The sequence below is a fragment of the Mobula hypostoma genome, chromosome 30 (genome assembly GCF_963921235.1).
Source record: "Mobula hypostoma chromosome 30, sMobHyp1.1, whole genome shotgun sequence".
Lineage (NCBI taxonomy): Eukaryota > Metazoa > Chordata > Chondrichthyes > Myliobatiformes > Myliobatidae > Mobula > Mobula hypostoma.
In genome coordinates, this window is record NC_086126.1 from 2,427,268 (window position 1) to 2,444,332 (window position 17,065).

The following is a 17,065-nucleotide window of genomic DNA, read 5'->3' on the forward strand; positions in this document are numbered from 1 at the left end:
AAGGATCTTCTCAGCTAAAGGCTTGGGCCGGTTGTTCATGACGCGGGTGAGGATCTTTCCTGCTGTTGCTAACAGGGAAATTCCATGATAGTTTCTGCATTCGGATCGATCGCCTTTCCTTTTGTAGATGGTAACGATTGCTGAGTCTCTAAGGTTTGCTGGTACGTCTTCGTTTATCCAGATCTTGATGAGAAGTTGATGCAGTTGGTAATGAAGCGGATTACTCCCAATTTTGTAGACCTCAGCTGGTATTCCATTGAGTCCAGCAGCCTTGTTGTTTTTCAAGGTTTTGATGGCTTCCTTGACTCCTTCAAGTGTTAGTATTTTGCTTGGGGAGTCGTCAATAGGCTGTTTTGGAATGTCGTTAATCACATTCCTGTCAAATGAGACTGTTTGATTTAGAAGGTCGTCAAAATGCTCCCTCCATCTAGAAATGATGTTAGCATTGCTCTTCAGGTTGGTTGAACCATCTTTGCTTTAGAGAGGGGCTTGACCGTGAGTGGATGGGCCAAAACAGCTTCAGCTGTGTTGAAAAAGCCTCGAGTGTCGTTGGCGTTTGCTGGTTGTTGGATTTCCCGAGCTTTCTTCCTCCACCATTGGTTTTTCAGGTCTCGGGTGCTCTTCTGGACTGCAGCCTTGCATTCCTGATAGTGTTTCCTTTTGGTAGCCGATTGTTAGTCATTTTGTAAGGTGATGAAAGCTTTTCTCTTTTCGTTGATGAGTTATTAGAGTAGTTTGTCATTGTCATCAAACCAATCCTGATGTTTTCTCATCTTAAACCCAATTGTTTCTTTGCAGGAGGTGACGAAAGTGTTCTTTAATTGACTCCAGTGTTCTTCTACAGACGGTGGGATTTGTTGAGGCAGTTGTTCTTGAAGATTTTGTTGGAACTTCTGTACATGGTTGATGTCTTGAAGGATGTCAACATTTAATTTCTTAATAGTGTTCTGATTTTGGTGTTTCCTTTTTGGCTGAAACTTCATTCTCATGGCGGACAAGATGAGTCAATGGTCTGTCCAGCACTCATCAGCACCAGTAACAGCTCTTGTTGCTCCCGAGATTGTATGATGATGTAGTCAGTGAGGTGCCAGTGTTTGGAGCATGGATGCTGCCAGGAGATCTTGTGTCTGTTTTTCTGGTGAAATAGGGTGTTTGCAATCACCAGGTTGTGTTCAGCACATTTGGTTCCATTGGTGATGACGTTGCCAACTCCTTCCTTGCTTATTATTCTAGTCCAGACCCTATGATCTTTCCCGACTCTAGCTTTGAAGTCTCCCAAGAGAATGATCTTGTCGTTCTTGGGAACAGAGGAAAGGACGTCATCAAGCTGGGCGTAGAAGTTCATCTTTACTTCATATTCAGCGTCCAGAGTTAGCGCATAGGCGCTGATGATGGTGACGTGTTGGTTCTTGACGAGCTGGATTCGCAGAGTCATGAAACGTTCGTTGATTCCCAGTGTCAGCTTCTGTTTCGGATGGCAAAACCTACTCCATGGATCCTCGGTTGTTCAGGATCAAGTCTTTTCCTGAAAAAGGTGTATTGACCTTGCTCTTCCTTTAGTTGCCCTTCTCCAGCTGTGCGGGTCTCACTCAGAGCAACAATGTCAAAATTGAATTTTTGGAGCTCCTGGGCATCAAAGGCAGTTCTCCTCTCTGGTCGGTCTGCATTTGGGTTATCCATCAGAGGTCGTATATTTCAGGTTCCAAATTTCATAGTTTCACTTCTCGATGTTTTTCGACCGCATGATGGTGATCCCTCTGGATGCGGCTTTCCAGATAGGATGGGGTGAAGCAGACTACTTTTAGGGCACCTTTTCTAGCCCCCTCCCAGTTCAAGGTGAGCAGAGTGGATCCTAAATAGGGCTACTCAGACATGGTGGATCACGTCTACGGGTGCACCTACCTCGGCGGTGATCTTTTCCCCTTCTGCCTCCTTGCCGTTTAGTTTTGCCACCTTCCGCAGCTGTTTGATGGCAGTGTTGGTCTTGTTGTTCATGAGAAGCCATCGAGCACACTCGGGGATCCACCTGCAGGGAGAAGCACGATAATTCATCGATTCAGATTCAGATCCAGATCCATTCACTGAGATGAGATGAGATTAGCTTTATCAGTCACAGTCTTCGGTTCTGGTCGCCCCATTACAGGAAGCATTGTTGGAATTGGTTGTTTATTTAAAAAATACTTTTTAGTTGAATTAATGCAAGGCTAAAATTGTAGTTTTGATCGTACTTTCTTTCTTGCTGACATGATTTCTATTTTTAATGATCTGTATCTTTAACAAACTCATGTATGTGGTGATTCTTTCCCATCTGCCGGTGAGAACGCAGTATAACAGTTACAGAATGGTTTGCCTCCTGTTCGTTTTTAGTGGGCTAAGTGTTAGCACATTACCTATGTGTTATAACTGTGTAGCCTTTTGATTGGGTCTTCTTATCGAAGGAATTTCTGTTATCTGAACTATAGAGGTCATCGATGTTTCAAAAGTGCCATCCTTATTAACACTTTTGTCGTGTGTCTCATCTGCTTTATATCGCTGTTCTTTTTTTGTGTAGTATCTGTTCCTTCGTGTAAACTTTAAAATAAACAATGGTGAAGAATCAAAATTTCTCTCTCATTGAACTGGGGATCGAAAATTATCGAGAACAGGGTGCAGATGACGCTACAAAGAGATTTTTACTTCTCACTTATATAAAGGATGTAATTGATAAAGTCAATTCAATTCAATTCAATAAGGTTCACCAGGATGCTGCCTGGATTAGAGAGCATGTGCTATAAAGGGAGGCTGTTTTCTCTGGAGGCTGAGGGAAAATCTGACAGAGGTTTATAAGATTTTGAGAGGCATAGATAGAGTAGACAGATAGTATATTTTTCCCAGGGTTGAAATGTCTAATACCAGAGAGCATGCAGTTAAGGTGAGAGGGGGTAATTTCAAAGGCGAGTGTTTTACACAGAAAATGGAGGGTGCCAGGAATGTGCTGCCTGGGGTGGTGGTAGAGGCAGAAACATTAGAGACTTTTAAGAGACAATTGTGAGGAAAATGGAAGGATGTGGACATTGTGTAGGCAGAAGGAATTAGTTCTGTTGGCCATTTGATTATTAATTTAATTGACAGTCAATTATTAATTTATTTGACTGTATATTGTAGGCCAAAGGGCCTGTTCCTGTGCTGTTCTATGTACAACAAAACATCACAATATACAGTTAAATGCATGAATGACCAACACAGTCCGAGGATGTGCCCGCAAGTGTCGCCATGCCTCTGGCGCCAACACAGCGTCTCCAGAACTTACTGACCCTGACCCAAATGACTTTGGACTGTGGGAAGAAACTGGAGCACCTGGAGGAAACCCACACAGTCACAGGGAGAATGTACAAACTCCTTACAGGCAGCGGGGTATCAAACCCTGATTTCTGGAGCTGGAAGGCATTGCACCACCTGCTACGCTACTGGGGCATCCCGAGGTATTACACAGCATGGAAACAGGACTTTCGGCCCAGCCAACCTTGCCAACCCAAGATTTCCGTCCAAACTGGTCTGATTTGTCGCACATCCCACTAATCTAAACCGTTACTGTCCATGTGAAAGTTCAAAATTGTTCAAAGTAAATTTATTATCAAGGTACATAGACGTCACCATATACAACCCAGCAATTCATTTTCTTGCAGGCATTCACATGAAATGCAAAGAAACACAATTAAAGACTGCACCCAACAGGATGTTCAAACAGCCAGCGTGCAAAGGACAACAAATCCTGCAAGTGCAAACCTGAGATAAAAGAAATGATAAATATGTACGCAACAAATCTCAAGAACATGAGTTGTAGAGTCTTTAAAAGCCAGTCCATGGGTTGTCCGTAGTTTGTGGGAACAGTTCGGTGATGGGGCAAGTGAAACTGAGTAATGTTATCCCTGATGGTTGAGGGGTGGTAACTGTTTCTGAACCTGGTGGTGTTGTACTGAAGGCCCCTGTACCTCCTTCCTGGTGGTAGCAGTGAGAAAAGAGCATGAATGTACCTGTCCAAATGTCTTTTAAACGTTGTTAATGTACCTGGCCCAACCACTTCCCCTGCAAGTTTGTTCCACCCTCTGGGTGAAGTAAGTTGCTCCCCATTTTCCAATGAAATACCGCCTAGGGGTAATTCCTTCACCCAGAGGGTGGTTTCTCAATTGAGTAAAGGAGTCAGTGTGCAGGGCTCTTGATATCCTACATGGTGATGTTGGGCCATGGGGATACAAGAACATGGTTTCCTTAAAGTGGAGTCATTAGTGTACAACTGAGGGATGTAGCGAAACAGGTACATGGTTCCCTGAGCGTGGTAGACAGAGTGGTGAATAAGGTTTTTGGCACACTTACCTTCATCAGTCAAGGCAGTCAGTGCAGGAGTCGTGACATTATGTCGCAGTTCTTGGTTAGAACTCACCTGCAATTCAGGTAAGTGTGAGGTGTTGCATTTTGGGACGTCAAATCAGGGTCAGACTTTCACAGTGAACTGCAGAGTCCTGGGGACTGTTGTAGAACAGGGTGACATAGAGGACAGGTAAATGGTCCTCTGAAAGTGGTGTCACATGTAGACAGGGTGGTGAAGAAGCTGTTTGGCATGCTGGCCTTCATTAGCAATCCAGCTGTTGGGGCATTACATTGCAGTTGTACAAGACTTTGGTGTCACAACCAGGAGTCGCTTTTAAAAAAGAAAGATAAGTTTTTAAGTTAGTGTGTGGACTGTATTTTCTCAGTGTCCCGTGGATGTGCAGTGTTCCTTGTACTGTTTACCTTTTCTGTCTAATTGTTTATCTTCGGGCTAGCTCTGGGTTTTCAATTAATTTTGCAATTGTCTCATTTGTTAAACTTCTTTGTATTTGTCACTTTTATTCACTTTGGGATCATTTAATTAGTGCAGTATTTTCAGGGTTTTGTTTTGTAGTTGTCGTCTTTGGAGACTATTGTTTCATCTGGACAGCTACTGTATGGTCCTGAGCCCCTATGTGCTCCAGGGTGTATTTCCGGAGGTTATTCCAACTCCTCTTTACTGGGTCATTGTGCTTCCTTGTCTAGTGAAAGTCTTCTGTGTAACGTAAGTAATTTCACTTTGTCAGGATTCTGTATGGTTTGCCTGAGATCTTGTTAATTTCTGTAATCAATCTTTAGTTCTGTTTGAATTGCCGAAGTTCCTGTGATTCCGGCACCTGAGTTTGCTAGTGACCCTTACAGTTGGCAAGGCCACATTCTGAGTATGATGTTCAGTTCTGGTCACCTTTCCTATGTGGAAAGGTGGTATTGAGCTGGAAAAAGTTTCGATGTACATGTGACAAATCAGTCTAATCTGTGGAATTCATTGCCACAGATGGCTGTGGAGGCCAACTCATTGGGTATATTTAAAGCAGAGGTTGGTAGGTCCTTGGTTAGCAGGGATGTCAAAACTTATAGAGAAAAGATTGGGGTTGAAAGGGATAATAAATCAGTCATGATGGAATGGCAAAGCAAGCTCGATGGGCTGAGTGGCCTGATTCTGCTCCAGTGTTTTATGTGCTTATGAATTTCTGATGTCTGAGTGGGTGGCGGAGTGGAGATATGTCTCTACCAAAGGACGTGTAAGGCTCTTCTTCCCTCCGCTAGCCTGTAGGTCACTCTTGGGCAAGGTGTAGCACCTGCTTAGCCCCCCTCCCTCCCCCCAGCAGTCAGGGTCATGGGAAGGCATGGCAGCAGGTGGTGGATGGTCGCATTTCACACGTCCTGGTAATGCGACCACACACCGGGCAGACAGCATCTGAAGAGTATTGATAATGGCTGGGGTCAGCCATCTTGTAAAGACACTGCCCAGAAGAGGTCAATGGCAAAGCAGTTCTGTAGGAAAAAAATTGCAAAGAACAATCAGGGCGAGACCACGATCGCCCACGTCATACGACACAGAAGATAATGAACAAGTGAGTGGCCGAAGCCAGGATCGAACTGCGCGGTGTCTGGGAGAGGAGGTCTGTTACCATGACTAGAGGAAGGTGACAACGAATGGGATGGAAACGGCCAACTAAAGCCAGTGCCAATCTTGGATCCAGAAGGCCATGCCGGCCAGTACTATCGAGCCCAGCGAATACGTGTAGTTCATGGCCGTGATAACCAATTTGCTGATCCGCTTTGGGATCCATTCAATGGCTGCAGGAGAAAAGAAACAGCAATCAGAACTCCCAAAGAACTCCAGCACTGAACTTTCAACCGGATGTTCATGGAACACAACAGCACAGAAACAGGCCCTTCATCCCTTCTAGTCCCTGCCAAGTTAGTATTCTGCCTAGTCCCATCGACCTGATCCAACTTTCCTCTCAGCCCCGATCTCCTACCTTCTCCGTGTATCTCTTCATGCCCTGACCAGTCAAGATTCTATCAACCTCTGCCTTCAATATACGTAAAGACTTGGCCTCCACAGCTGGGGCAATGAATTGCACAGATTCACCACTCTCCAGTTAAAGAAATTCCTCCTCTTTGCAGTTCTAAAAGGATGCCTCTCCATTCTGACGCTGTGTCTTCTGGTCTTGGACTCTCCTACCATAGGAAATGTCCTCTCTACATCTACTCCATGAGGTCACCCCTTATCCTTCTGAATTCCAGCGAATACAGGCCCAGAGCCATCATACGATTTTCATATGACACACCATTCAATCCTGAAACCATTTTTGTGAATGTCCTTTGAACCCTCTCCAGTTTCAGCATGTCCTTTCTCAGATAAGAGGCCGAAAACTGCACACAATACTCCAAGTGAGGCCTCACCAGTGATTTATATAGTCTCAACATTACATCATTGATGTAATAGTTTGTAATGTGACGCAATGATTTGCGTTAATAGGCTGCACCGTCTGGGGATGTACCAGGGACAGCCTGCAAGTATTGCCATGCTTCTGGTGCCAACTTAGCATGTCCACGACTTACTGACCTTAACCTATACGAGGAATGATAAATCAGCCACAGTAGAATGCCGGGCAGACTCGATGGTTATTATATTATGATTATGAGGACACGCAGTCCCCTTTTATTGTCATTTAGTAATGCATACATTAAGAAATGATACAATGTTTTTCCAGAATGGTATCACGAAAACACATGACAAACCGACTTAAAAACTAACAAAAACCACATAATTATAACATATAGTTACAACAGTGCAAAGCAATACCATAATTTGATAGGAACAGACCATGGCACAGTAAAAGTCTCAAAGTCTCTCGAAAGTCCCATCATCTCACGCAGACGGTAAACCTCCAGCGCCGCCAACTTGCCGATGCAGCATCCTGGAAGCATCCTTTCTTTCTTTCTCTTTTTTTTAAAAATCTTTTTATTAAATAAGTATACAAAAAGGTAAGCCATATAGGCACTAATACACTGTTAGAATATAATAAAATTACAGGAGATATTAATACAGAAAAAAAAGTGATACAAACAATGTAATTTAAACATAACATACTAAGGTAACATAATAGTATACTAATTATATATATCAATAGAGAAAAGGAAAAAAAAAAACCCCAAAAAAACCCACCGTGCAACTAACTAAAAGCAAAGCAAAGCAATGGGCTAACTTGGAACCAATTAGAGTTAAAGAACTTAAAATCACGTCCTCAAACCCGACCTCATTAAAAACAGTAAAAAAAAACAAGAAGGGTATATAAATATGGAGCAAAAAAGAGAAGAAAAAAAATTACATTAAATGAAAATATTGAATAAAAGATCTCCAAGTCTGTTCAAATTTAAGTGAGGAATCATAAAGATTGCTTCTAATTTTCTCCAAATTCAAGCATGATATCGTCTGAGAAAACCAAAAAAGGTGGTTGGAGCATTAAGCTCTTTCCAATGTTGTAAGATACATCTTTTCGCCATTAAAGTAAGAAATGCAATCATTCTACGGGCTGAAGGAGAAAGATTACTGGAAATTTTAGGTAGTCCAAAGATAGCAGTAATAGGGTGAGGAGAGATATCTATATTCAATACCTTTCAGATAATATTAAAAATGTCTCTCCAAAAAGTTTCCAGAGTAGGACAAGACCAAAACATATGAGTTAAAGAGGCTATCTGCCCCGGACATCTATCACAAAAAGGATTAATATGAGAATAAAAGCGAGCTAATTTATCTTTGGACATATGTGCTCTATGAACAACTTTAAATTGAATTAGGGAATGTTTAGCACAGATAGAGGAAGTATTGACTAATTGTAAAATCTGCCCCCAGTCATCCACGGAAATGATAGACCCCAATATCTGTTCCCAATCTACCCTAATCTTATCAAATGGCGCTTTCCTAAGTTTCATAATAATATTATAAATCATAACCGATGCACCTTTCTGACATGGATTAAGGTTAATTATAGTATCTAAAATGTATGTAGGAGGAAGCATGGAAAAGAAGAAAGTATAGTACTTAGGAAATTTCTAACTTGTAGATATCTAAAAAAATGTATTCTTGATAGATTATATTTATTAGATAATTGTTCAAAAGACATAAGGGAACCATCTAAAAATAAATCCAAAAACTGTGAAATACCCGTAGTCTTCCAAAGTTGAAAAGCACGATCCGTAAAAGAGGGAGGAAAAAATATGTTACCTAAAATAGGAATCGCTAGCCCAAATTGGTTAAGATCAAAAAATTTTCTGAATTGAAACCAAATACGTAAGCTATATTTAACTATCGGGTTAGATACCTGTTTGAGGCGTTTCAAATCAAAAGGAAGAGAGGAACCTAAAATAGAGCCAAGTGTATAACCCTGAACAGATTGTAATTCCAATGCTACCCATTTAGGAATGGTTAGTATATCCTGGTCAAGTAACCAAAATTTCATATGTCGAATATTAATTGCCCAATAATAGAATCTAAAGTTAGGTAATGCTAAACCTCCATCTCTCTTAGCTTTCTGTAAATGTATTTTACCCAGTCTCGGGTTTTTATTTTGCCAAATAAATGTAGAAATTTTTGAGTCAACTTTATCAAAAAAAGATTTTGGAACAAAAATCGGTAATGCCTGAAATATATATAGAAATTTTGGCAGAAAAAACACCTTAACTGCATTAATACGACCAATCAAAGTTAAATATAAAGGGAACCATTTAGATGAAAGTTGAATAATATAGTCAATTAAGGGTAAAAAGTTAATCTTAAATAAACCTTTGTATTTACAAGTAATTTTAATACCAAGATATGAAAAATAATTGTTAATCAATTTAAACGGAAAGTTATGATATAAGGGAAGATGTTTATTAATCAGGAAAAGTTCACTCTTACTAAGATTTAATTTATAACCTGAAAAGAGACTAAATTGTGCTAATAACTCTAAAACAGCAGGGATGGATTTTTGAGGATTAGAAATATATAAAAGTAAGTCATCAGCATAGAGTGATATTTTATGGGACTTTAAGCCCCGAGTTATCCCAGTAATATTTGGAGATTCTCGAATGGCAATTGCAAGAGGTTCTAATGCAATATCAAATAATAAAGGACTAAGAGGACAACCTTGTCGAGTACCTCAAAAAAGAGGGAAAAAAGGTGAGCTTAGAGAGTTAGTACGGACCGAGGCCACAGGAGAATGATATAACAGTTTGATCCAGGATATAAATTTCGAGCTAAAATTAAACTTTTCAAGCACCTTAAATAAGTAAGGCCATTCTACTCTATCAAAAGCTTTCTCAGCATCTAAAGAGATAACACACTCAGGAACATTTTGTGAGGGGGTATAAACAATATTTAACAGTGTGCGAATGTTATAAAAAGAGTAATGACCTTTAATAAAACCCGTCGGGTCTTCCGAAATAATAAAAGGAAGTACTTTTCCTAATCTGTTTGCTAATAACTTAGAAAAATTTTAGAATCAACATTTAATAAAGATATTGGTCTATAAGATGCACATTGAGCAGGATCTTTATCCTTCTTTAATATTAGAGAGATTGACGCTCTGTTGAAAGATTCGGGAAGTTTACCAAGTTTTAATGAAGTCTCGAAAACCCTACAGAACCAAGGGATTAATGAAGGTGCAAAACATTTATAAAATTCTACGGTAAACCCATCAGGGCCAGGAGCTTTCCCCAAGTTCATAGAGGAAATAACATTCTTAATCTCATCAGTGGTAATGGGAGTATCTAGCATAGAAGACATATCCTGTGAAATCTCAGGGAAGTCTAGGTTATCTAAAAAATCATTCATATATTTAGAGTCTCGAGGAGACTCTGATTGATATAAGGAAGAATAAAAATCAAAGAAGGTTTGATTAATCCCCGCATGATCAAGTATCAGTCGGTCATTTTGATTATAAATCTGATTAATTTGAGATTTAGCATAATTAGACTTCAATTGGTTAGCCAACAGTTTGCCAATTTTGTCACTGTGTACATAAAATTCACTTCTTGTTTTCTTTAATTGGTTTACAATCGAGGACGAAAGTAATAAACTGTGTTCCATTTGAAGTTCAGTTCTTTGTTTATATAACTCCTCAGAGGGAGCTGTAACATATTTCTTCTCAATTTCCTTAATCTTGTCCACAATTACCAGCTCCTCCTGCTTCAGCTTCTTCCTCAAAGCAGCAGAATACGAGATAATCTGACCACGAATATAAGCTTTAAAAGTATCCCAAAGAATGTTCACAGAAATATCCTCTGTATAGTTGATTGTAAAAAAAAGCTCAATCTGTTCATTCATAAAGTTAACAAAGTCCGAGTCCTGAAGCAACAGCGAATTAAAATGCCATTGTCTATTATTTTGTGTATTGGCCTGAATTTTAATAGAAAGCTTAAGTGGAGCATGATCCGAAATGGTTATAGAGTCATAATCACATTTAATCACTGAAGAAATAAGACGAGAGTCAATAAAGAAATAATCAATTCTTGAATAGGAATGGTGAACATGTGAAAAAAAAGAAAAATCTTTTTCCTGAAGATGCAAAAAACGCCAAATGTCCGTCGACCCAGAATCAGAAAGTTGCAGATTTATTAGGTAAGGTCCGTAGAGGAGCCGAACGGTCCAAAGCTGGAGATAAACAGGTATTAAGATCTCCGCCCCAGATCAATGAAAACTCATTCAAATTCGAGAACTGATTGAATAATGATTTATAAAATTCCGGACAGTCCATATTCGAAGCATAAACATTAACCAAAACTACCTTTTTATTAAATAGTAGACCACTAACCAGTAGAAATCTACCATTCGGATCAGAGATAATATCATGTTGTATAAAAGTAACTGAGGAGTCTATAAAAATAGAGACGCCTCAAATCTTAGCGTTAGAGTTCGAATGAAACTGTTGTTCCTTCCAGAATTTAAAAAAACGTAGTCTGTCCCCTGTCCGCACATGGGTCTCTTGTAAAAATGAAATTTGTGCTTTAAGTCTCCGGAACACTTTAAAAACTTTTTTCCTTTTAATAGGATGGTTAAGACCATTAGTTTTTCAGGAGACAAAATTAATAATAGACTCCATAAACCCTAAAGTCAACCTGCAACGAGGAGGATTGACGATAGGCTCGACCCACGAACCCGGAAAGGGAACAGAACAAATAAGAGATACCGGGAAGGAGAATGCAACCAATACTTCAATAGTGTACATAGCCCAAGAAGGGAAAAACTAAAACGTGAAGCCCCTCCCACCACCACCTACCCCATGACCCCAAGGCTAAATCTAACACAGACCAGCCAGAAAGAAGCAAGCACTAAAACTACCCCCATGACTTCCGATAGACGCTCCCTAAAAAAAGTGTAAATATAAAAAAGATCAGCTAGTTATAAAACAGTAAAAGAATAAAAAAGTAAATCAATTAAAACAAACACTTAATATAACAGAGAAAAAGCCAGAAAATATAAAAAAACCGCAACAAACCCCAGAGCCTATGAATAAACAAAAAAAGAAATGAAATTATTAACATAAACTAGTTATGAAAACCTACAAAAAAAAGATTTAAAAACTACAAAATTTAAGGCCTCAAAGGAAATACGTAGAATGACGCTGAGGGAATAACCACCCAGAATCCCCTGGGAAAAAGAAAGGAATGACGCAGATAGAAAGAAAGTTTAGCAACCATATTAATTAATGAAAAATAAACTTTTCTGCCCATATAAGGCAAAAAAAAATTAAGGCCGACAAATTCACAACCTCCGATCAAACGGAGATAGTTAAAAATTACAATTAAGATGTTGAAGGTGAAAATTGATCCAGATAACTCTGGGCATCCGATGGAGATTCAAAAACATGGAGGGCTCCATCCAACGTACGAATCCTTAGACGTGCTGGGTAAAGCAGCGCTGGTTTTAAATCCATCTTGTAGAGTTCCGACATCACAGATCTGTAACGAACCCGTTGATCCCGAATTGGTTTACTGAAATCCTCCACGAATCGGAACTTAAGATCCAAAAAATCAATGTAACCTTTAGGTCGAACGAAACGAAACAGTTTCTCCTTGTCTTGAAAGTAATGAAAACGTAAGATGACATGTCGAGGTTTATCTGACTTAGACGAGTATGATGGAACTCTGTGAACACGGTCCAATAACGGTGGTTGGTCAGGAAATACAGTAGGAAATGCATCTTTTAAAAGTTGAGAAAAATACTTCATAGGGTTATCAGATTCCACAGCTAGACATGGTCCTGTGGTCCACAACAGCCAAGATGGCATATGTTGTGGAATTGACAGTACCATGGGAAGATGGTGTTGAAGAAGCTTATGAGAGGAAAAAGACCAAGTACTCCGAACTGGCAACTGAAACTGCCCAGAATGGCTGGAAGACCAAGATTTTCCCTGTAGAAGTGGGATGCAGGGGATTCGTGGCTACATCTACGACCAGTCTATTGAAGAAGTTGGGGGTGAGGGGTCACTTCCTCCAACAAGCAATCAAGTCCTTGTCAGATGCAGCAGAAGAACGCAACAATTGGATTTGGATTAAAAAGAAAGACAACAACTGGGCTGCAAGATGAAGACAGGAGGGTATGGAACTGAGGGGGTGTATCTGGGACGCCAGGTAGCACCGTTGAGCCCTCTGGAGACATTGTGGGCTTATCAACGAAACGTCAAAGAAGGAGGGTGCCCACCTGATGACCCCGATGACATACCTACCCTCCTTGTCACCACTCCAAGCAAGCCCACTGCCAACATCGAGCGTGTCGACTTACCATAGGGATTGAAACATCAAGTCCTAGTAGCTGTACTTATCTACTGTCCTTACAGAACCAAACAAACTAGGTGAACTGAAGAAACTAACAAATCTGAAGATGAAGAAGAGTGTCATATCCCATTTGTGAAGGAATCACTTACACATGCAGCGACATCTGAGGCAGAAATTTGGATGATAGCGTTATTACGATCTGCTGTTACTGATACAGCATGGACATGCATGGTTTGTGGAGAAAAATGGCTCGAGAGCTATGTAAGTAAGCTAATCAGAATGAAGTGCATAAATTGGTGAACACAGATACACCCAGTTACAAAGCATTCAAATTTGGAGATGGAAAGATTGTACTTCCTACAAAAAGAGCAAAAATTCCTGTAAAAATAGGGCAGACAAAATGTTACATTGAAGCAGAGGTGGTACCAGTGAATATTCCATTGCTCGAGTAAAACTTCCCTAAAGAAAGCAGGAGCACTACTGGATATGGAGAATGACCAAGCAAAGCTGTTTCAACAGCCAGTGTCTCTTGAGCTCACCAGCTGTGGACGCTACTGTGTGCACATTCCCGATAAAGACATTACTGAGAATCAATATGCGAATGAGCTACTAATTGTCACAGAGAACATGACCCCAGATGAGAAATGCAAGGTGTTGCTCAAACTTCACAAGCAGTTTGGACATGCTTTGACTGATAGACTTCAGGGACTGTTCAGAGGTTCAGGAAACAAAGATGCCGATTATTTTTCCATTCTAAAGCAGATAGTTGACAGCAGTGAGACATGCCAAAGGTTTGGAAACCCCAAGCCTACGGTTAGTCTGCCACTAGCATCTGAATACAATGGAACAGTAGCAGTAGATCTACATGAACTGGAGCAAGGGGTGTGGTATCTCCACATCATTGATGAGTTCACACGATTCAGTGCTGGTAGCATCGTAAATACAAAGAGACCCCCAGAGATAGTAAAAAACTTCATCCATTCCTGGATAAGTGTGCATGGCCCACCTCGGAAAGCATTCAATGCTAATGGTGGTGAATTTTATAATGATGAATTCAGAGATACGGCAGATAACTTTAACATTGAAACAAAGACAACAACGGTATACAGTCCTTGGAGTAATGGACTTCTGGAGCAACACAATCAAACATTTACCGAAATAACGCTGAAGGTAAAGAAAAGCAATAGCTGTGATTGGAACACAGCTCTTGACTGGGCCCTTATGGTGAAGAATACCAAGCACAATGTACATGGCTGTAGCAATTGGTGTTTGGCCAGAATCCAAACCTTCCCTCAGTACTGGTTGATAGACCAGAGGGCACTACAAGGAGCGACTGAATTTTTAGATTAAATTTTTTTTAGATTATGAGGACCTCTTTTATTGTCATTTAGTAATGCATGCATTAAGAAATGATACAATGTTCCTCCTGTATGATATCACAGAAACACAAGACAAACCAAGACTGAAAAACTAACAAAAACCACATAATTATAACATATCGTTACAGCAGTGCAAAGCAATACTGTAATTTGATAAAGAACAGACCATGGGCATGGTTAAAAAAAAAGTCTCAAAGTCTCTTGAAAGCCCCATCATCTCACGCAGACGGTGAAAGAAAGAAAAACTCTCCCTGACTTGAGTTTCCAGCGCCGCAAACTTGCCGATGCAGCACCCTGGAAGCACCCGACCACAGCTGACTCTTGAGCCCGTCCAAAAACTTCAAGCCTCCGACCAGCCCTCCGACACCGAGCACCGAGCACCATCTCTGCCAAGCGCTTGACCCCGAACCCAGCAACAGGCAACAAGCAAAGCCGAGGATTCGGGGCCTTTCCCTCTGGAGATTCTTGATCGCACAGTAGCAGCGGCAGCGAATCAGGCATTTCAGTAGTTTCTCCAGATGTTCCTCCGTGCTTCTCACGTCCGTCTCCATCAAATCAGGATTGTGCACGGTACCTACTTAACAAATACCGATATCATTTCGGAGCGGCCACGTGCGCTATGTTGCGCCGCCATCTTCCCCTCCCCTCGTGGGAGATGGGAAACATTCCAGCACTGCATGCATCAAAGAAGGCTCTCACTGAAGCAGAGTGTTCAGAGAGAATTTGAAGATCACTGAGGACACAGGTCTATCCTACAAATGAGAAATACGACACAGGGGACAAAGTGTATTACAAAAGAGCAGACTGTATGGAATGGAGAGGTCCTGGAGTTGTCATTGGTCAGGATGGAGTTGTGGTATTCGTGAGACGTGGAGGCACATGTGTGACAGAGCAACATTCCAGACTACGTAAAGCACAAACTGAAATTGAAGACCATCAGAGCTCCGTGGAGAATGACACAAAGAATGAAAAGCACTTACTGAACAGGAATGGAGGAAGTAAACTTGTTAAAACAAAAGAAAATCTTGCTTTTGTTGTTGATATGTTGTTGGCCAGAAAGAACTACTGTCGACAAATCAGTGAATTTGAATGAACCAAGGATGTGGAAGCGGGCAGACCAATTGTCTTTGTTCTCACCATGTGGTTGAAGATGGAGGCTGCCATTTTGTGAAGACACTCTGTTCTCCATTTTGTGAGCTTAACACAGAAGACACAATGATGCTTAAGGTAATCTGCTGGACTACAGATCATTTCCAAATAAGAAGTTATTTGTGAGGTGACCTGTAGTTGGATATAACATGCAGGTTTTTGACAGTTGGAGCCTTTATCTCAGACATCCCACCTCTCCCGGAAGTTCCGGGAATCTCCCGCATATTTATGGTGGCTCCCTGATGCCCGCAAATTATATACAATATCACGGAAATCAATTTTTTTGCCAGAAAGCAAGCGCGAGTGAGAGCCACCGCGAGAGAGAGAGCGCGAGAGAGAAAGAGCGAGAAAGCAAGCACGAGAGAGCGAACGCGAGTGAGAGCGACCATGAGAGAGCGAGAGAGCGAGAACGAGAAAGCAAGCGCGAGAGAGAGAGAGCGAGAGCGTGCGCGAGAGAGCGACCACGAGAGAGAGCAAGGGCAAGAGCGAGGGAGTTCCAAAAAAGGTCAGTGACAGAGTATTACAAAAAAAATATAAAACGTACGTCACCCCAGACTACACTAAAGTGTACCCCTGCCTAACAGGGGTCAAAATAATGACAGTGTTGCTCGCTGCACTGTTTGCAACAGTGACTTTTCTATTGCCCGTGGGGGGTTAAGGCTGTAAAAGACGTGTTGAGGTGAGTTTAACAGGTGTCATTCGTTCATTAGCATAGCTAACGTTATTTAAACTAGCCGGCTAGCTGCTAAGGAGCTACTCTATTGCAGACATCCCACCTCTCCCGGACATTCCGGGAGTCTCCCGCAAATTGATGGTGCTGCCTCCCTGAAATGAGTTTTTGCAGGGTGGGATGTCTGCTGTATCTGCCCTGTGCAATTCAAGCTGGTTGCTGACTGAGAACAGAAAGCTATAAATTACTGATTGTCACCTGCTGGGAAGAGGACAGTAATGGATGCTGGCCTGGAGCAGAGCCAATAAAAAGGTGTTAAAGGGGAGATACATGACCTACAGCCAATGACACTGGGATGCAATATTTGAACTGCTAAGGATTGAATATAAATGAGGGGAAGGAGGATAACTTGAGGTGATGGTTGGGTGGTGAGTGGTGAACTGTAGTTGAGTCGAGTAAATGGTGCAGAGAGAGAACATCAAGGAAAGAGCCAAGCTGTTGCAGGAAGTTTTTGGTGAGAGTGGAAGTGAACTAGAGATGGAGGTCGGCGGGAAAGAGGAACGGAATGGAAAGAGGAAGAAAAGAAAGCAGAGCTACGGGATATCAGACTCTGAGGAGTCAGCGGATGATCAAAGCAGGACAGCAAAACAATGGAAAGAAGATGAGATTAAAGCAATTATAAAACTAAGCAAAGACGGAGCGTCTTTTGGTGATTGGAACCGGATTTGTTTGACGAAGATGCTGAACAAAG

At 41.2% G+C, this 17,065-nt stretch overlaps 1 protein-coding gene across 5 annotated transcripts in view; it reads right to left on the minus strand.

Annotated features, from left to right (window-relative positions):
* The window catches only part of LOC134339593 (solute carrier family 22 member 6-A-like), a 96,019-nt gene that overhangs the window by 16,808 nt on the left and 62,146 nt on the right, over positions 1-17,065 (minus strand). For 4 of the 5 annotated variants that reach the window (XM_063036228.1, XM_063036230.1, XM_063036226.1 and 1 more), the window contains 2 exons: positions 5,979-6,147; positions 1,903-2,026 (listed from right to left, as the gene is read on the minus strand). In XM_063036228.1, the coding sequence (XP_062892298.1) occupies positions 6,023-6,147 (125 nt within the window). In that variant the 3' untranslated portion in view covers positions 1,903-2,026; positions 5,979-6,022. The remainder of the gene's footprint in view (positions 1-1,902; positions 2,027-5,978; positions 6,148-17,065) is intronic. The other variant, XM_063036227.1, reaches the window with a different exon arrangement.